The sequence below is a fragment of the Polistes canadensis genome, unplaced genomic scaffold (genome assembly GCF_001313835.1).
Source record: "Polistes canadensis isolate GaletaPanama2010 unplaced genomic scaffold, ASM131383v1 scaffold_165, whole genome shotgun sequence".
In the NCBI taxonomy this organism is placed as follows: domain Eukaryota; kingdom Metazoa; phylum Arthropoda; class Insecta; order Hymenoptera; family Vespidae; genus Polistes; species Polistes canadensis.
Window position 1 is genome coordinate 113,449 of NW_014569712.1, and position 21,884 is coordinate 135,332.

General features: G+C 33.7%; 3 protein-coding genes across 7 annotated transcripts in view; 1 reads left to right on the forward strand and 2 right to left on the reverse strand.

The window, feature by feature from the left end:
* Window positions 1–2: 2 nt before the first annotated feature.
* Window positions 3–2,360, reverse strand: LOC106789120 (NTF2-related export protein). Of its 2 annotated transcripts, none has more exons than XM_014753042.1 (4): window positions 1,967–2,360; window positions 1,022–1,108; window positions 790–934; window positions 3–530 (listed from the first exon to the last, which is right to left on the reverse strand). In XM_014753042.1, exons 1-4 carry the CDS (start codon window positions 2,072–2,074, stop codon window positions 370–372), a joined length of 501 nt encoding a protein of 166 aa, XP_014608528.1. In that variant the 5' UTR covers window positions 2,075–2,360; the 3' UTR covers window positions 3–369. The 2 variants fall into 2 exon arrangements, with proteins under 2 accessions (XP_014608528.1, XP_014608529.1); XM_014753043.1 differs by lacking the exon at window positions 1,967–2,360 and adding an exon at window positions 1,196–1,427.
* A 124-nt stretch (window positions 2,361–2,484) lies between these two features.
* On the forward strand, window positions 2,485–14,090 carry LOC106789118 (PHD finger protein rhinoceros). Of its 4 annotated transcripts, none has more exons than XM_014753040.1 (10): window positions 2,485–2,570; window positions 3,817–3,866; window positions 3,946–4,466; window positions 4,599–4,755; window positions 5,004–5,156; window positions 5,284–5,571; window positions 5,666–5,839; window positions 5,928–6,097; window positions 6,255–6,378; window positions 6,467–14,090. In XM_014753040.1, the coding sequence occupies exons 3-10, from the start codon at window positions 4,003–4,005 to the stop codon at window positions 14,015–14,017; spliced, it is 9,081 nt and encodes a 3,026-aa protein (XP_014608526.1). In that variant the 5' UTR covers window positions 2,485–2,570; window positions 3,817–3,866; window positions 3,946–4,002; the 3' UTR covers window positions 14,018–14,090. The 4 variants fall into 4 exon arrangements, with proteins under 4 accessions (XP_014608526.1, XP_014608527.1, XP_014608525.1 ...); XM_014753041.1 differs by having other exon boundaries at window positions 2,512–2,585; XM_014753039.1 differs by lacking the exon at window positions 2,485–2,570 and adding an exon at window positions 2,594–2,669.
* A 6,305-nt stretch (window positions 14,091–20,395) lies between these two features.
* LOC106789121 (tyrosine-protein phosphatase non-receptor type 2) overlaps window positions 20,396–21,884 on the reverse strand; it is a 9,955-nt gene continuing 8,466 nt past the window's right edge. The window contains exon 9 of the mRNA XM_014753048.1: window positions 20,396–20,464. Coding sequence (XP_014608534.1) covers window positions 20,404–20,464 — 61 coding nt within the window. The 3' untranslated portion in view covers window positions 20,396–20,403. The remainder of the gene's footprint in view (window positions 20,465–21,884) is intronic.

A 21,884-nucleotide genomic window follows, 5' to 3' on the forward strand; every position in this document is an offset into this window, starting at 1 on the left:
TATGTCTATTTATATCTGTATTTATTTTTTATTTTTTCATGTGAAATTACATTTCTAAAGACCAATGTACTGAATTCACTAATACAAAATTTTTAATATTGCTTTATACATTCATATAAGATCGAAAAATGAAAATAAAAAATTAATTATGGAACTAAAATGCTTTCTTAAATCAATAAAGAGCATCATAGAATAATAATAATAAAGCGATGTCATATTTTATGAAATTTCTTATGTATAATGTGAACATTTTCTTAATATTATTATACAATATATACAATTTATAAGCAAGACATACGTTTTCATTAAAATTATCTAATGAAATTATTATTTAACAATACTTGTATAAATTAACATATATATCTTGTGTTATATATCTACTGCTCTGAAACAGTCGGTAACAATTTTCCATTTGTCTCCAACCGCCGTGATTAAAAAAGTTTGATTGAATGGTTTTGAGGATTTTTCCTCAAGTTTGACTTGTCCACTGACTTTAATGAGGAATGTTAACTCTGTTGATGTTCCTGGATCTGTTATCGACAAAAAAGAAATCAATGTAATGCTAAAAAAATATTGGTATATTATATATCAAACATTAAATTCTATATTAAATTTAGAAATTATTGAAAATCATTCTTTTGTCGAATATTATATATGATTTAAATTTTTTGATCGATCATACTTTATTACTTTTAAAAAGTTTAAATTTATTGAGGAATTCTATTACTATATATAGTCAAAGTAAATATTATTCTGTTATTAGGATAAATATTTTAGAAAGATATTTACTCGTAACAGGTTGTGCATCTAAAGTAACAATAGTATGTTCTGAGGGTGGTAAATCTGTCCAGAATTTTTGGATATTTTCTTTGTTTTCTACACCATTACCGTTCCATATTAAAGTAGCTGCATCCATGTACAATCTTGACATTAACTGAAATATATATATAGAATTCAATTAAATAATTTAATAAATAAAGAAACTAATTGCTCGTCAAAACAAAATAAATAAAATACTCACATATCTTCTTTTGTCCAAATTTTCGTAATATAATTTAGTAAATTCTTCAGCAGTTCTGCAGGCTTCATCAATTTTACTTTTCAAGTCCTATAAAAATATTATTAATTAATTTAATAAAAATAATCCTTTTACTTGATAAAAGTATAACATAAACTAAACGTAATAAATGGATACCTGTTCCATTGTAATTAATTTTTTTTATATTTAATTCAGTATGAACAAATATTACAATGTTTATATTATATATTATATAAAATAACAACAAAATATTTATACTAGATAATAGCAACAGAGCCTAGCAACCACACCACATGAGTATAAATTTAAAAATAAACATAATAAATCAGAAGATGCAATTGGAACTGCATTTGTTTTCTTGAAAGCCTGCCCAATTAATTCTAACCTATGATTTTCTTGAACCTTAAGTCATGAAACATAAAAATTGTATATAAGGGTGCACTTACATGAATTTATCAAAATAATAATAATAATAGTAATAATAATAACAACAATATATAATACAAATTTAATTCAAGGGATTTAACAATTAACACACAATACGACGAATAAAAATTATTTAAAATAATTATTTTTAAAAATACATGTGAAAATGAACAAAAATTTATTTGTGATTACAATTAGTAAAAAAGATTGACGTATAAAATAGTTTAATCGAAATAATGAAAAGATTTAATTATTAATTTAAATGTTTAGTAATGAGTAATTGTTTTGAAAAGTGAAAAATTAAATTTTGTTATGTTTTTAAATACTTTCTGTATTGCGAAATGATAAAAAATGAAGAAAAAGGAGATAAATATTGATAAAAATAAATGGAAGATGATAATATTTAAAAAGATGGATAAACAAAGAATACAAATAATAAAATAAGAAAGAGTATGATAAAAATGTGTAGATTCCAAGAGGGGGCGTGTAAGTCACATGTACCTGTTGACCTCCAATCTTACTGTAATCCATAATCCGTGAAGGCAAATCGCGAGATCTCGCTGGGTCGGTCACGTGACATCGAACTTCCACAGTTATTTTTTCAGGCATGATGGCGCCAAATGCCAGTATTCACATTTATGTAAATATATTATCGATTCGGTGCATTTCGCGATTAAATACGATCGGTCACGGTTGTAGGAATTATTATTGAATATAGCCAGAAGACGTAGGATCGTAGCAAAGTGAGTACGAACTGGCTATATGTTACTGGAATCGCTAATGAGGACATGTTGGTTAGGCTGCTGGTGACAGAGGTGTACGCACTTATCTCTGTCAGCTCTGTGGCGATTAAATAATAATATCGTTTAAGATTGGCATCTTTGCGGTGGTTAATAAGCTGTTCCGAAATCACGTGCAACTGTGCGCGCGTAAATATATTCTGCTAATAGATCAATAATAAGGTATTTAATGGTTTTCGAAGTGTGTGTAGAAACTTGTGTGGACTGCACGCGAGGGTGCTGCCATCTGTATTGTCAATGTTGTTGGGTAGCTGGAGCAATAGCAGGAGCAGGAGCAGCAGGAGCAGCAGCAGCGTAATGGAGCCGTGAGCATTTTATCCGTGCGAATACCCCGTTTATCGTTATTTCGCGCGTATCATGTTATCTAATGCTGTCCTCGGCTCGCTCGATCGAGATTACGTACAGTGAGTGAAACCGCTTTGCGATAGGATTTACTTAGATTTTCCGGGATAGCTCTGTGCCAATGTTTACATGATAATTTAGGATGGGAACAACCTTTTACGATTTTCGTACGTTTAGTCATTTAATTAACTATTTATTATAAATCGAGCTTGTCCGAGGTTGCAATCAGTTGATTAACGATTGCCGAATCTCCATATTACACTATTATTCCCATTGAACTTGGTTTTTTATAACCTCTTCTTTTTCTACAGCTGAGACAGGAGTGTTAAATTGTGCTCAGCCAGTGGCTAGGATTGTGTAGTGAATAAACATTACTTTGTGTCTAAACAAATGCAACGACAATGACGAATATCAATTAATGGTGATATTTAACACCATATAAAGTATGCATCTAAAACTTGATTAATGGAGTTCAAAAGATGTCATTAAACCGGACTGGCTGTGCGCGATTATAATTTCATTCCAGTCTTGGCACACTGTTTTATTAGTAACCTCTATCTTTAATACTTTAAGTGTATAAGTGTGTGAACATATTACAGGTATTGTACTTGATATAATGGTTACTATCAAAACTTAGTCATTTACAGTTTTCTTCTACTTTTTGTTTATATACAAAAGTGCTTTCCCCTTATGCACTATTTTTCACACTTAAAGATAAAAAATAGTTTATCAAATCTCATATCAATTGCCAATGTTTTTATTTGAGACATTAGCATAATATGTTTACATGTAATTACATGCCTAGATTACATTAAGATAATGCACTGCTTCTTTGATACAATGCACAGCATGCATTCATGTCAAGTAAAGAATAGTAAACCATGATCAATCATTCATTAGATTTTGTTAACATGTTCAATGAAACTACTTTAAATTATTGTACATCCAATGTTAATCATGCATCAAAAGTGCATAGAATCTTATTAGAAAGTATTATATTAACAAGACAGTATTTAAAACGTCAATTTGATAAATATTTGGAGATAGGTTACTTCAATTTTCATTTAGTTTTCTTCTTCTTTTTATTTTGCATTGACAAGATAATAATTGAGATTACTATAAACAATTATAAATAAAAACTATTTCATTGAAATTAGTATTAATGATAGGCTATAATCAATGTAATGTTTTTACTTGTATTTTTTGCAGTTCAATTAAAAGTCTACTTTCAAGATAATAAATATATGGATAACTATGTAGTAAGTATATTTAAATTGAAAATTGTCTAATGTAAAAACAAATAACAATATTTATTCATTTATTTGTTTTTGTTTTCAGGGTGTGCATAGCCCACCTGCATGTGCCACGTATCACTAGCTTATTTGGTCTAGTAGAATGGCACAACGAGGGAAGAGAGTCAACAGAAACGACAATGATTTGGCGTCTTGTCCAGGCGCGATTAAAAGGCGTAAATGCAGATTGGGACCGGCTGCCACAGGTTCATCGGCCCTTCCAACAGCAACGGGGCCTTCAGAAGAGGAGGAGACGATGGCGTCGTCCAGTCAAGGGGGGGCATCCTGGACCCCCCGACCTGTCAGCGACATTAAGATTTCAAGTATATACAATCGATCAGCTGCTGAGGCCCCAGCAGAACTCTTTCGTAAAGATCTGATCAGTGCTATGAAATTACCGGATAGCGAACCATTAAGTTCCAATGAGTACTGGGTTATTACTGATCAGTGGAAACAGGAATGGGAAAGAGGTGTTCAAGTACCTGTTAATCCAGATTCCCTTCCTGAACCAAAGGTTACTGTTACGCAAACATCTCCTTTGAAATTACAACATGGTGAATTCAAATTGTAAGTATCAATCAACACATTCTTAATAACATACTTTTCACTTTAATATATTATTCCCTAGATAAAGCTTTGCTTTTTCTTTTCTTTCTTTCTTTTCTTTCTTTCTTAACATCAGTTATTTTTCATTCGTAGACCTAAAAAATTTATAAGAATATCCCGAGATGATTATTTCAATCCTGAAGATCATCATTTAAGTACCACACCTACACGAGCTGAGAAAGCTTGTGCTTATGATCTGGATGATACAGATATTACTTGGTTAGATGTTTTTAATGGTGAAAGAGCGCAGGTAAGGAAATCAAATGTGATAAATTTTTATATCCTATGCGCATGCATTGCATACATAGTCAGATTTATATTAACAATCAATTTGATGATCTGCAATTATTTTAAATTCATATATTTCCACTGAACATTTATGTACATTTGTAATTGCAGTTGCATTGCAATTTAATATATATATATATTTAATTCAATTTAAAAAAACCATTTCAAAAATCGGAACATCTTTCTATTATTGTCTTTATATAATTTTAGGCTGGTCAGTTACCTATCACAGAATCAGAACTAGAACATGTAATAGAAGAATTAGAAGTACGGTGTTGGGAAAGAATACAAACAATCGTTAAAAATGAAGAAGGTCTTGGAATTGAATATGATGAAAATGTTATTTGTGACGTTTGTAGATCTGTAAGTGTTTTACAATTCGATTATTTTTATTGTATACTTTAAAATTTACTTTTTTTAAGAGAGTAAGTTAAAACATAAATATAAATTTAATAAAGTTATTTTTTCTTTTCTTTCTTTTACTTATCAGCCTGATTCTGAAGAGGGAAATGAAATGGTGTTCTGTGATTGTTGCAATATATGTGTACATCAAGCATGTTATGGTATTACTTCGATACCAGAAGGTTCATGGTTATGCAGAACTTGTTCCTTAAGTCAGCGACCAGACTGCGTTCTGTGTCCAAATAAAGGAGGTGCAATGAAGTGTACACGCAGTGGGCAAAAATGGGCCCATGTTTCTTGTGCACTTTGGATACCAGAAGTTAGCATTGGTTGTGTGGAAAGAATGGAACCAATTACAAAAATATCCAGTATTCCGGTAATTATTATAAATTCAACTTAAATTCTTTAAAGTTTTTTACGATCTTCATATCTCAAAGATTTTAAATATTCATATAATTAATTAATTACAGCAAAGTCGGTGGGCTCTCATTTGTGTTTTGTGTCGTGAACGCGTGGGTGCATGCATACAGTGCAGCATAAAGACATGTAAAACAGCATATCATGTTACTTGTGCTTTTAAATATGGTCTTGAAATGAAAGCAATTATTGAAGATGAATTAGCCGATGATGGTGTCAAATTAAGGGTATATATATATATATATATATTAATTAGAGATCGTAATAAGTAAATAATACAAATCTTTGATTCATCAATTGTCTTTTTCTCGACAGTCTTATTGTCAGAAGCATAGTAGAACGAATACAAAAGATAAAGTTGGTGTTGGAGGAAATGTTGGAAATAATGGCGGTAATGGTGGCACAGATTCGGAAGATGGTGAATCTAGAAAACGTAAACGCAAAGATATGACTTCAGAAGAAAAGAACCAAGCTCGTGCAGCCAAGTATGTAACGCCGGCAATTAGAACTAAAGTTCTTAATTGTAGTATTAATAAAAGTAAACTGTACGTTTTTATAGTATTGCTCTACAAATTTTTTCGTTTTATTTAATTTATATTTACTTATTTGTTACATAAAGTAACATCTTTATTGTCACTTTAGGTTACAAGAAATAGAAGCTGAATTTGATAAACACGTATCTCTAAAAGATGTCGTATCGCAACAACTGGATATAGATACTGACGCCGTTATATACATTTATAATTATTGGAAGCTAAAACGAAGGGTAAGTTATTGGGGATGGTATCGTGAAAAAACACGAGATCGTTGGGCTTTTATAAGAGAGCATCGATATTTATTTTTTTATATTTTAGGCTGGTCACAACAAACCGCTATTGGCACCACGTTGCGGTGAACTTTCAAGTGCCGGAGCACGCGCTCAAGGCCAAGCAGCAGATTTAGAAAAGATGCGTACATTTGTACAGCTACGACAAGATTTAGAACGAGTCAGAAATCTCTGCTACATGGTTGGTAGACGCGAGAAATTGTGCCGTACTTTCTTGAGGTTACGCGAGCAAACATTTCACAAGCAATCATTGATATTATCCGGACCTCCGTTACCATCAGCTGTAATTGCATCTGTATTGGCAGCTAATCATGGACCATCGATATATGATCGTTTATATTCTCATCCTGATTCAGAGGAATATACGCGCGACATTGAGACATTGATCGCAAGAATTGCTGGAATTAGATCACCGACACCAGTCTCGAGTAATGAAAAGAAAGTACAACCAGATTTTAATGGTGCATCTAATAAAAAGATTTACTTCAATGGTTCGGTCAGAAAGAAAAGTTTATATGGTAGTGACTTATCATCTATGAGCAGTAGTGAACCAGACGTAATTAAAAGTACTGTCAAGACGTCCAACAAATGTTCGAACAAATCGAAAAATTGCCAACTCGAGAGCGACTCGAGCACGGAGGATGAAGTAATAAATTCACCCAAGACGAAAACAGCTAGACGCAAAGCCAAGAAATCATCTGGTGTTCAAGATAGAACTCATTCTTTGCTTCAAGAAAGTAGTGAAAGTGATAAATTAGATACTGTGAATAATAGATCTCGTACGTTACAACATATGGAAAAAGAACTTGGTAGTGCAACAGGAAGTGAGAGTGATGAGTTGTTGACTTTAAACACCAATTCGGCAACGCGTCTAGGACCTTCTGCTGCTTCAGCAATATATTCAGATACGGATTCAGATTCTCAAGAACATGCTTCTCATTCAGCTGTACTTATAACTAAAGCTGCAGTTAAGGAATTTTCTGCAGCAGACATATCGAAAAATTCGCAAAAGAATTTCACTTGCAAAGATACTAAACAGGATTACGTGGACGATTCGACTAAGAACAAAGAGAACGTTAAGAGCGCGAAGAAAAAAGAATATCCTTCCGCTCTTATAGTACCTCAAAGACAAGCTGCGAAAAAGGCTTCCGAAATCATGCAACGATCGCAAGCTAAGAGGGACAATTTGACAACAGAATCTGTCGAATTCGTTAAATCGCCCGGCGAAGAAACTAAATCTTCGAAACAACCTAAAGAGAAATCATCCGGTAAAAAACAAAAGGATAATAAAATGTCTAAAGATCAAACTAAGACAAACGACGTTTATGATTTTGACAAAGAATTTGGCGACGGTATGGAAATTCTCGCTTACGTACCGCAAAGACAAGCTGCGAAGAAAGCAGCTGAACATATTAAAAGTGGTATGGGTACTAAGATCGTACAACCTGATGTCGAAACGTTAGATGTTAAGCCAAAGAAAGATTCGCCGGATAGCGGGAAAAAGAAAGAAAGTAAGAAGGAAGAAAATAAAAAGGAGGAATCACCCAAGAAGGAAGAAATTGTTAGGAAAGAGACGAAGGAGGATCCATCGAAAAAATCGAAAAAATTATCAGAGTGCAAATATTTATCTTCTGTATTATCGAGTAATAGCGAAAGTAGCAGCAGTAGTAGTTGTAGCAGTTCATCTGAGAGTAGCAGCGACACGGATGATAGTAAAAGTCCTGTGCAACAAAATCGAAGTTCTGTTAAAGATCAAGCGTCTTCGTCTAATACGTCTTCTGAAAGTGATACTGGCAATCAATCCAAGAATAAGGCTGTAGTTAAACGACCGTTTATTAAATCGGTAGACGAACCTATAGAATCTGATAAGAAAAAGATTATAGGACGAAAACTCAAGAAGCTGCCCGATAAGAAGCTTAAAACTTCCGACGGGCGGCATGGACCAGAGTTTCAGCCGCCGTCTACTGAAAGAGAAGAATCAAGCGGAACCTCAATCTCTAAAGAACATCAACAACATCAACATCAACAACAGCAGCAACAACAACAACAACAGCAACAGCCAGAAGAATTACAACAACAAACAATTAACAAAAAATCAGATCAAAGAGAGTCATCTAAAAAATCCGGGATATTACAGCCACAGCTACCAAGTGACCAAAATCTGTTTAGTGGGTCTCGAAATAATGATGGGTCACGAAATCTTTCTGGGTCCAAATCTGTCAAAAAGTCCAATCAAATTGTCAAACAATCAGAACAACCATCTTCCAAAATTAAAGAAGACAGTAGTACAGGATCTAGAACAAAATCAGATACACGCAAACGAAAATTTAATGATATTCTCCCATCAAAAGATGACAAAAACATTAAAGAGACATCTTCCTTTAAGAAAGGTGAAAAGAAATTAACTGAAAAGCCAAGTAAAGAGATTGAAAAAGATATTATTAACAAGGATAATTCTAAAACGGTTGCGGTAGATTCTACAAAGTGTATTGAAAGTACCTTAAAGACGGATGATAAGAAAATCAAAAAACCTAGTAATAAAAATGCAGCAAATACGTTAGAGGAAGAAATGAAACAACGTCGTGCCGAAAGAGATAGTCCAAAGAAATCTCTAAAAGGATTGGACAAACTTCTCGAGAAACGCGAACACATGGACAAATTATCGAAAAATAAAAATACAGAAGTAAAGATAGAAAAAGCAATATGTAATGAACAAAGTAATACAAAAGGATCTGTTCAAGATACACTTCTCATAAACGATACGATAAAGAGCGAAGATCATAAGAATCACATCAGCGAGAATAAAATGATTGTTGATAAACCAAAATCAGAAGAAGTGTCAATTAAGAATGATGTTACCGAAATAACTCATGACAAATTTTCGGATAGAAAAAGTAAAAGCGAGGATAAGATTGAAAGTATGCCTACCACGGATTCTTGTGAAACTCGATTAGCTGCTATCGAAGAGACGACAATGACAAAGGAAGGAAGGGACGATGTCTTTTCGAAACCGACACTCGATAAAATCGCAGTTTCCGAAAATGTGGAGAAGGAAGTTAACAAAAGAAAGAGATCTACTAATCGTTCAATATTCTCACCTCAACACGGCAGCAAAGATCCTAGCGTATCAGAATTGTTTGATTTTGATCAAGACATGTTAACGGATGACATGGTAAACGATGACGGCTTTAATATTCCTCGCGATGCCGAAGAAAGATCAGCACCTTTAATGTTTTCATTCAATAATGAATTGTGGTTTAAAGAAGATTCCAAGGAAGACAGTGCTCGAGAGACATTACATTTGGTTGAAAAACTACGTATGGAGTTGTCGAAAAAATCGAATCCTAGTCAGTTCGAACTAGAACCAGTCACATTAGAGGACGAAATAAAGAAGGAAGAGACGCAAGTTGAAAAGTCTCTCGATCAAATTCCCGAAGAGAACGAGGTAAAGATCTTAGAAACAGAGACTGCACCACCAATGCAAGAGATGAAGAATACGGAGGAGCTTGCTCGAACGTCCGACGATATTGCTTGTAAAAATCATGCGACAGAGGAAAAACGAAAATTGTGTTATACGAACAACAGTGATCATTACGTGCCCTATAATAACGAGGATCTTGAAACCTCTAAAGTAACTGTGGTCGAGCGTGCTAAGTTGGACAGAGCCGAAGCGGACGAACGGTGGGTGCCACCGAGTATAGAGAACTTTAGTTCAGCGGATGTGCACTTAAACGCATTAATGGATAATCAAAATCACCGTTATGGCAATCATCAATTTACAAACGATATTGCTAACGTATTACCGGAAAGTAATCCCGATGTTTTGGTACATTCACAATTGAATATGAACATGCAGGAACAATATCTCTTGCAACAGACTCATTCCATGGTCCGTGCTGCTCAACATTTAGAATCGCACGCGGAAAATCGAGCACAATCTATGGCAGTAATGGATCAACAAGTGACAGGAATATCCACGCAAATGGTAGACGAAATAACGCCGATGGAAATGGTTAACAGGCATCTCATAGGTTTGCCAAATTCGGAGGATGATCAGGGAAGCGAGATGGATCGAGTATTGGAGAAAGAGGAAATGTCATCGGATATGAGACAAGATTATGTTCAAAACGGTTCTCCGTACAATGAGATGAATCCTTCGCGTCAGGATACTCGTTGGGCGGAGAGTCAAGTATTACCATCGCGAAGATCGACGTCTTCTTCGATCACGTCTGCCTCATCCGGTGAGGATCACACAGCGATTCCTCCGTACAAAAACATACCACCTATGCCATTCCCAGCATGTTCGGCGATGGACGCAGCGGCATATCACGCCTATTCCGAAGCTAACTCTTATGCTGGTCCCGTTTCTCTATTCCCACCTCAACCATGCAGTGCTCCTTTACCTTATCCATCCCCAGGCACGGCAATGTTTCCACCACCCTTCGGGGCACCATTTCCTACCCCGCAATCCTTATTATCGCACGTACCTAAGCCATTGGAAGATTCGTTGAATATGCAAGCATCACCGTGTACCGCAGCTTTCACATCCTCTTCTCACAACATGGCCTTGACCGCAGCAATGGTATCACCTACGAAAGTACCAACACCACCACCTCAATCGGCACAGCCGTCGCTCGAGACGGAACACGAACCACCTCAATTACAACAGGATACGAACGTATCCGTGATGCCACCGATGATACCATCATTCCTCGATGGCACGACAACAACGGTAACTGCTACAGCTGCTGTAGTAACCACTGCAACGACTATAACTACAACAACTTCTGCATCCATGTCAACGGCAATATCGACGACTATGTCACCTACACCAATGGCAACGGTGACCACGGCGTCGTCGACGACATTGACGTCTACGGTACAAGTTAGCGAAGCAGCCGCAGCTGCAGTTGTTGCTGTTGAAAATACTCAAGAAGTTCAGGTAGATTGCAAGACGGTAACGGTGCCGCAACAATCCGGCAAGAAATCGCCATCGAAACCTACGAGAACATCTGCCAGGGTTACCTCCCTTCAAGGAAAATCTCCTGGAAAATCGCCTAGACATGGAGAGACAATCAAAAGTACTTCCGTTAGCAGTACCGGTACACGTGGTCGTGGTCGCGGGGCAAAGGGTGGACAACAGCAACAGTCGGGTTATAGAAATCGTGGTCGTGGACGGGGTAGGGGTCGAGGTAGAAACAATCAGACCTCTACAATCATGCTCTCGACTTTCCCCTCGAACGCTATGCACAACGACGATTCGATTCAAAACAAGCTCGTCGGCACGGTTTACGATTTCGATTCTGACGAGGATTCGACGAACGAGACCAACATTGCAGACCTGCGGACGATGCGTGAAAGGAAAAAGTCTACCGACATCGGAGGTGAAAAGAGAGGAGGCGAAGGCTCGCTCCTAATGACCAATGACGGAATACATCAGTCTCGTCTCTCTAGTCCGAGTACGTTACATAAAAAATACTCCGACGATAAGAGGCTATCGTCACCAGCGATGCACGATGCCAACGTGGCGAGTGGTGGTGGAGTAGTTGCTGGTGCCGGTGGTAGCGGTGCCGTAAGCGTTTCTGCTGTAGTCGGGAACGTTACAGCGGCGGCAGCAGCAGCAGCAGCAGCCATCGCTGAATCCGAATCGAATGCCGGTCAAGTGTTTGCCGATACTGTTTTACCGTTGCTTCCAGGTCCAGTCGATATGCGAACTTATAACTCGAACGTCGATGCACCCAGTTCGTCATTGAGCCATTCACAATCGTACGCAAATCATTTTCTCAACACGCTCGCCGCCGGTGTTTCTACGGATTCAGTATTGCCAGATATCGAGGAGGATATCGATAAAGAGCTGCAATCCTCTCTGATCGCTGGTAGCAAACAACAGGTCGATCCCTCATCGAAGATTAACTATAACAATCCGAGCATAGACACCGTAATGGCATCTTCGTCTAACTTCAAAGAAACCAGCAAAGTATCCCTCTCGGAGTCTCGTAATCAATTGAAAGTTAAAATCAAAGGGCCATTCCTCGATGCGAATTACGTGCCGGCATCGTCGGTACCGCCGTTGGCGCAACAGGCACCTGTCATCATAACGCCTGCCGCTACCAGTGCATCGGTGGCCTCTGGAACGTCGAATCTTCGAAGGATGCGTAAGAAAGAACTCCTGCGACAGTATTGTTCGCAGGATATGAACATGGACGGCGATCCGGCATGCGGTAACGCGACCTCCGCACCTATCATTCTACCTCCTGTCAATCGTACAGTCATAACGATACCGAAAGCTGTAGCGTCGATGACGAGTATACCAACTAGGGAAGATTACAAAGCGGTTGTAGATGCTAATATGGAAAAGAAACGAAGAAAAGAAAGGGGAAGTTTCCTCGACGCGGTAGACGAGGAAGGTGTTTCCGATCGAAGACGGGGCGGAGGAAGCGGAGCTGGCGGAATGATCTTTGGTGGAAACGTAGATCGGGGTAGGAGAGGTAGACAAGCAAAACCATCAGTTACGACGATGTCATCTTTGAGTGGCTCAGCGTCGGGAGCAGCAGCCGCAGCTGCTGTTGCAGCAACAGGTAATACGGCGGGTGCTACCGCAACGGGAGTGATAGCACCGACCGCTGCAACAGTCGCGGCTACGGGTACTGCAACAGCTGCAACTGCTACTACCGTCACGACCAACAACACCGGCCCACCAAAGTTAAAGATCAAAATAGGTAACAGTATAATCGGCCAAGAAATGGGCAACGTGCAACAAGACGATAGGACTAGAATAAGGCCTCCGAAAAAACGATTGAGCAGTATTCCTACTACACCAAGTATAGAAGAACTTCGCAGGGAGAGCATGAAATTCCGACGCATGATAATGGCCGGTTTTGACAACGACGACGAGAAAACGAAAGGAAAGAGTAAGAAAGATAGGAACGGTAAAAGAAAGAGACGTCAGTCTAGTAAAAAGGAAGCTCGCGTTCAAATCTTAGAGGGTTGCGCGTCTACGCCGAAATTAATAATACGAATAGGAAAGGGTACGAGCAATTCGTCTAGCAACGAATTTCGCGAACCTAGCAATGACATTTCGAGCTTCCTCACTGGTGGCATCGACGTGGCCGAGCGTGGTGGACGTGGTGGGGATTCGAAAAACGCTGAATATGATGCACGAATTGGTGTACCACCTGCTGAACCTTCCAAGGAGGAACATACCTATCCTATGGACAGTGTCATTGACGATAAACAACCGACGGATTCTAATACGAGTGCCACCGCCCTTAGGAACGTGCGTTCCGCTAAAGTTACACCAATAAGATTAAAATTGACTCGTTGTCAGGAAGGTTACGAACTTAAGGATCCAGTGGCAAGTAGTAGTAGTAGTGCGAGTGACGATAGTGCGCTGGTGAACTCCTCGCTTTCGTTAACCACCTCCTCCGAGTTAACGTGTAACGATTCTAGAAGCGGTAAAATCTCGGATAATAAACAATCTTCCAAAGAGGACGATATTCCTTTGCTGTCCCAAAACGCGACACACAATTCGTCGGGATGTCCGCCTGCGCCGCTCCCACAAGGATGCCAAGTTAGGTGATAATTAATGATAATTGTATAAATATACGAGAACTATAATGGATGATTATAAGATTTATATATAGGAGAACAAATATATGTATATATTATATATATATTTCAATGTATATATATATATAATATTCATATATGTATATTATATATATTATTATTCGATGTTAAGATGAAGAGAGAGACTCATTAGCGAAACGTTGTAAGTGTGTAATATAAATTATTATTAATTGTATTGTAAATGATCTGAGGGTGAAGTGAAATGTCACAAAGTGCCCAAAATTCACCTTAAATTGATTTACATGTGCATTTCAAACGTGAGATGATTGCACTTCGCTAAGGTTTCTATCGTTAAATGCGCTTCCTCCACCAGCTCTACCCGACCCCCGTAGCCACCCATCTCTTCCACCCCGTATTTGGTTCGGTAACACTTGACAAAACTAAGTTTTACCATGTATATGTGTAATTAAAGGATAACCATTGATTTTACGTAATGCAGTTATCTATTGGATTATCTATACAAAACGAATACCATAATATATTGTTTTTAATTGTTTTTTTTTTATTATTATTATTATTATTATTATTATTATTCTATTTTATTTTTATGATTATATCTATTATTATTGATACACCATCGCGATGTTACAACCGCTCGTGCAATAGATTATATTATATTTACGTTGGCAATAGATATATCGAAAAAGAAAAAGTAGTAGAAGTAGAAGAAGTAGAAGGAAGAAGGAGAAGGAGAAAGAGGAGAAAAGGGAATAAAAAAAAAAAGAAGAATAAGAAGACAAAATGTTAGTTGCACAATTTGCGTTGTGGGTGTTTTCTATTAACGATAGAGACCTTAACGAATGCCGGAACGATAAAACAATTATGCTCTGTACAAAGAATACTTCTCGAATCATTAATTTAAAAAAAGGAGGAGCGGTTTTTAAAAAAAAAAACTTAAAAAAAAAAAATTTAGCTATTAAAAAATTTTAATAAAAGAAAAAAGAAAAAAAAACAGACACACACACATTACGAAATATATTTCCAAAAGACTATTATATATTAAATAAGCGTAAAAAGTATATATGATGAAAAAATTGGAAACTAACCAAAAGATATGGAGAAGGGAGAGAAAGAGAGAGAGAGAGAGAGAGAGAGAGAGAGAGTGAAAGAATGAAAGGGTGAAAGAGAGAGAGAAAGAATGAAAGGGAGAGAGAGGAAACCATAGAAAAGATACGTGTTTTTATTTCTCGAAAATTTTTTAAACGAATAATTAATTAATTTGCCTTAGCAGAATTAAAAAGGGAAAAGAAAAAAAGAAAATAGATGAAGTATATTATGATATTTGCTGCGTTAAATTTGATAAACGACAAATTTATTTGACAGTGCTAAGAACTTGCAGATAGTAGGGTGAGGTCAAGATAGAGAATGAAAGAATATCGCGTTGTTAAATTGTACAGAACTCGAAAGAAAGTGTTTTTATTCTCGTTGTTAAATACGAAAACTTACACGACGGACGCGGAAGGATTTCCTTGTTTAGGAAATTTCATTTGTTCGTTTTTCCATTACGTCCAACATGAAACAATAGTAACCCCGTTCTTAACTTGGACTATATTTTTATTAATCACAAGAGAGAAAAAAAGAAAAAAAAACAAATGTGTCTTCTTGTTATACTTTTTTTTTTTTGTTCTTTTTTAATTATCTCTCTTCTCTTCTTTTTCTGTTGTGTTGTAGTATGACGTTTCTTTTTCTTTTTTTAATTTCTATATCTCTATCTATCTATCTTTATATATGTATGTGTAATAATATTGTTAATTATCATGCTTGTTTCACCACCTACCCCCTCCCCCCTCAACCCCTCGCCCTTCATTTCTATTTGTTTTTTTTTTTCTTAATTGAAAATACAATTGTATAGAATTTCTTTAACCACCACCCCTTCCCATATTCCTGTTATACGCATTATCCTTATTTAACTCGTTTCCGAAAGTGGTGCTTGCACACAGCTTCAAAATTATTATGTTTATATATAGAGAAAAGAAAAATTATTTATTATTTATACATAGTCGTTTTCCAAGATATAAGAAAGTTATTATTTATTATAAATAAAAAATGCAAAGAGATTCTTTTTTTTCTTTTTTAAATCACAAACAGATTTATGTTCTTCGTTTCTCTTTTTTTTCTTCTCATTTTTTAATCATCATCATTATTATTAATATTACTACTACTACTATAACTATTACTATACTACTACTACTACTACTACTACTAGTACTACTACTAACTACTACTACTACTACTACTACTACTACTACCGCTGCACCTTTTTTGTTGCTCATTTTTATTAATAATAAAATAATGGAGGAAGAAAAAGAAGAAGAAGAAAAATATAAAGAGGAATAAATTAAATTAAATTAAATTAAAAATCTAAAAAGTTATTAAAAATAAAAATAATAATATTAAAATAAAATAGGCAACACACAGAACACACGAGGGAGGGGGGGAGAAAAAAAAGAAAAGAAAGAAAAAACAAACCGGTAATTTGTAATCGCGCTAAGTAGGTGTCGAGTTATGATGCGTATACATTATAATACTCATGGTTAACGAAGAAAAAACAATCGTGCCATTTTGTACCAGTTTCGAGAGAGAAAAAGAAAGTGAGAGAGAGAGAGAGAGANTTATAATTTAAATGACTGCACATAGAATATTATCTATTATTATTATTATTATTATTATTATTATTATTATTATTATTATTATTATTATTATTATTTCAGTTTAATGTTGTCCAAGATTGTTAAGACAAACAAACAAAAATAAGGGATATGTTAAATATTTGATTTTACGAAAGTACGAGATCTAAGATGAAAATGATTCGTAACATTTTTAATTATCGATATATAATTAATTGATTATTAATTAATCCTACATGCATATTCTCGTTGTATGACTGGCTCAGAAAAAGAAACTTAAAAAGGAAATAAATGAAATGAATACTTGGAAGAGCATCACACAATTGTAAAAACATTCTCGACGAAAGTTTAAATCTAACTTCTTATTAATCTACATGTGCAATTATTTACATCAAGATATAGTTGGTACGATTTTATTACGATAAATTAAAAAGTTTAACACCAGAAACAAAAAAAAAACAAGGAAAAATTAAGAAAAACAATCTATTTCGTCTTAAATCTCGTACCGCGATCGATCGATAAGCGAAAAACAAACAAACAAACAAGCTGGAAATAATGCGAATGTATGTATGTACGTATGCAATTTGTGCGTGTATGTAAAAATTTGTATGGCACGCGTGCGCGTGTATGCTGCGTGTATATATGGGTGGCTCTCTCTATTAACGCATGTATGGATATGCGTGTGTATGCAATCCGTATCTGTTTGATGAACCAGGAATTTGTGATTCGTATATAAAAAGAGGAAAAAAAAAGCTTGCATAATGGCTGTGTTATCATATACGGTCGTATCACTTTCAAATGATTTTTAAGTTATTTTCCGATGAGTTATTATTTGTCGTTAAATGAAAATAATTTGCAAGATCGCGCCGAAATAATTAACGTTAATCCAGGTCGTGTCGTTTTTTTTTTAATCAATCCGCCGCCCTTGGCTTGATTTTACGAGAATTAAAATAAGAAACAAAACGATTCTAAGCACGATAGAAAATGATTTATAATTGATTAATTATATATACATATTTTTTAACGTTGTTGTGTAAATTATGATTTCTTTCTAAACGAATTTGGCGAAGGAGATAATATATTTGATGAAAATTGCTTGAAATACAAACAAAGGAAGATATATAGATCAAATATAAATTGGAGATCGTATTAAATGTTAAAAAAGAAATAGATTTAAACCGTTCTTATACCTAAGAAAGGATCGTAACAATGACGAGACGGGGCCGACAATACGATAGTAAGAGACAAATTTCCGCGCCATCTTGCATTTTAAAAACTAAGAGAGTTCAATGACTGGGTTTACTTTCCCCAAAATTTAAATCTGATTTAAATCAATGTTTGCCACTGTTTTTCTTTTTTCAAATTAATTAGGATGCACATTTATCGAAATTTTCGTTTATATTACATATATATATATATAATTGTGTGCGTGTACATTTGTATATATATATATATATATGTGTATGCGCATATATATATATATACACATGTTTGTACATTTGTATATATATATATATGAACGCAAGAAAAGGAATTATAGTTTAATAATTAATTGGCAAAAGTATTGTTGAAAATTAATTATTGGTAAAGCAATCTGAATTCTCTTGGTATTTTTTTTGACACAAACACATACACACACATCATTATATCTTGTGTTTGCTTTTGACAATTGACACAGACACAGACTCACACACAGAGCACACACGTGTAAAGGTACGCGCGAGTGCGTTAGTTCCACCAATAAGAACTAGTAGAATACTGCAGTTAAATGCAATTGATGAAATGATTTTACGAATTTTCTTTTTCCGAATAGAAGAAACTATTTCCAAATCTTACTTTTATATATATACACGTTTAAAACTCTATCAATATGTACATTATTTCTCAAATGATAAGTCAAGTTTTAAGAGCCTATATATTGTAAATAATTTCAAATAATAATAAACGTTTGGTTAATTTTTAATCATTTCTTACGCATAAAGTAATTAAATAAATTCAATTAGAATGCTAGTATTGATAATGTCGATAATAATATTAATAATAATAATAATAATAGTGAATCTACGCTACTACTATTACTACTATTACTACCACTACTACTACTAATAATAATAATAAATAAATAAATAAATAAATAATAATAATAATGAATAGTAATAGTAAACAAGAAGAAATAAAACATGAATAATATTGATATTGATTATAATAATATTAATGATAATATTAATAGTAATAATAATACTAATAACAAACAACAATAATAATAGAAACAGCAGAAAAAAAAAAGCGCTGACCACGACGAAGACGACAACAACAACAACAACAATAACAATAATAATATAATAATAATAATAATAATAATAATAATAATAACAATAACAATGAATTTAATAATTATATATATACATAGTTTTACTATAATGCAAATGAGTATAATATTTAGTTATTGTATATAGTGTACAAGAAAGCTGGTCTTGTAAGATACAGATAAGATGTTTTAATGTGCACATAGCCGCGTCATTGTCAATAATCATATTACTACGATTAATAATAATTACAGTTTTTTAAAAATTGACTTTTTTATATTATATCAGCTTCCATAATATATATTTCATATGTGAGAGCCCAACCTATAGAATTAAAACCCATCCATTTCAAATTCATACCCAACACACCCTTCATTTTTCCATCGACGAGGACAATCGGTTATTACCTTAATGAAAACGTTAGATTTCAATTGACTAAGATATTTATTTTATTCAGCCAATAATTTAACAACAACTCGTTCCTATTTTTTAATTCATATATATATATATATATGATGGATCATACGAAGATGTGTAAATTTGTGAGTTTTCTTCTTGTTATCAATAATTCATATACAAAATGTTCTGATTTATTAATCTTCCTTAACGAATAAAATCAGATGATGGTTGGTTGTGTTGTATAATATTTAATTATGAAAGTAAGAAAGAGGCACGTTAGGATTTGTTAGAATGTATTATCATCATCATCATCATCATTCTTATATAGATTAGATATTTCCAAATCAATCACGTGATACACGTTTCCAAAAATGATTTTCTTCAACGACGGATGATAGACGTTTGTTTAAAACGTCGACAGATAAATACGTGAGAAGAATAATCACAGACTATCTGTTAAAAAATAGAATGACGTATCGTATATATATATATTAATAGTATAGCTTTATAAGATAAGAATATATCTCTTCTTTTGTGTGTGGGTTTTTATTTTATATAATTATATCTAGTTTTGTCGTTGATTAAGTCTCTGGAGAAATTTCAATGATCAAAAAAATTAAGAGAAAATAAAAAACAACAATATATTATTATAGCTCGTTGGGATAAATCGTATTTTAAGGAACAAAGTTAGTTTCTTTCTTTTTAATTATATTGTCAAATGCATTCCAAAGAAGAAAATATATATATATATATATATCTTTCTCTATTTCAATCGTTTTTAGGGTTTAAAAAATAAAAAAATAAAAAGTACAAATAAAAAGTTTTTCTTTTTTCTTTTTTTTTTTTTCTTTAGCGAGGTTGAGCACATACATATTATATATATGTATTTACATATATGTATATATAATAAATATATATGTATATATACATATACATAAAATTATTTATTGCTCTGTAGCGCGGTTTATTTTTTATTAATATTTTTTTTTTTGTCTACTTTTTTTTTAGATCGTAGATTCGGCTTCCTCGTGTACAGTTTCGCTGCTTTCGGTTTCGCTTTTAGATCTGAAAGAAATCAATAGATGAAGTTCTCTCTAAAAATTATATTACGAGAAAAGATTAAGTAGTAATTTGAATATTTTATATAATAATAATAATAATAATAATAATAATAATAATAATAATAATAAGAATAATAATAATAATAATAAGAATAATTAATGAGGAGAAACACAATACTCATACAAACGAACAATCCATACGTCAAACACACATACACATATGCAAAGAAAAAAAGATTGTAGGGATATAATTAATGTTATAATAATTTAGTATTTTAAAAATAAAAGATGGCGATCGGGGTTAGATATTGTTAAAACATTATTTTATCGGATGATCCATTGATGAGGGGTAAAATAAAATAACTTGAGGAAAGTATTACAAAATCTTTCCTATATTGATCGACTGTTCATCATCATCATCATCATCATCATCATCATCATCATTATCATTTCGTAGGTATGAATTTCTAATCTAATTTAAAGATCATTTAACTTCTCTCGCTATAAAAAAATAAAAGAAAAAAAAAAAAAAGAATTTAACCAGAGTAGAATAAACGATAATTTATATTTATGTATTTATATATGCGACACACACACGCGCGCGCGCGCGCAGGCACGCACGCACATACACTATCGAGCACATTGATTTTTCATCTCGATGCTTCGGTATGTGTTTATAATGTATTCTTATCCTCGTATATTGACCACCATCAGTCGTTCGCCATATTGTCCGAATTTAAATCATGTATCCTAAAGTACTAATCGTTATTTGTTACGTATATATACTACTACATACAAATTAGCGAATTATAAATTTAAAAAAGAAAAAAAAAACAACAAGAGAGAGATAGTTAATGGTACATTGTATGTTAATGAGATGGATTAATTAGTTTAATTGCACGGATAAAATATACGTAACGTGTATGCTTGATAGCGATTGCTATGTCATACATAAATTTTTGTTTCGAAACGCGTTCCAATTTAATTTTAATTTTATATTATATTATTATTATATTATTATTATTATTATTATTATTATTTTCATTATCATTTTTTTCGTTTTAGTTCGTATTAATCAATAATCATTGTTCGTAGTTTATACTCTAAATAATAGTACGATACACTATTACATAAAGATTATGGTGTAAGCCAATCATGTTCTTATTTTTTTGTTTTTTTCTTTTTTAAATACTTTTACGACTATCATCTCTGTATTATTTTTGACACAAGGCTTACTAATTTTATTTGTCTACTTTTGCCCATTCTCTTTTATTCTTTCTATCTTTGTGTGTATAAATACGCGAATATATTTTATTATATTGAAAATTAGATATTATACTTTTTCCAAACTCTTTCGTTAAGTAGGAAAAAGTCGTACGTTTCGTTAATATTATTATTTCTTTTTTTTTTTCTTTTTTTTTGTT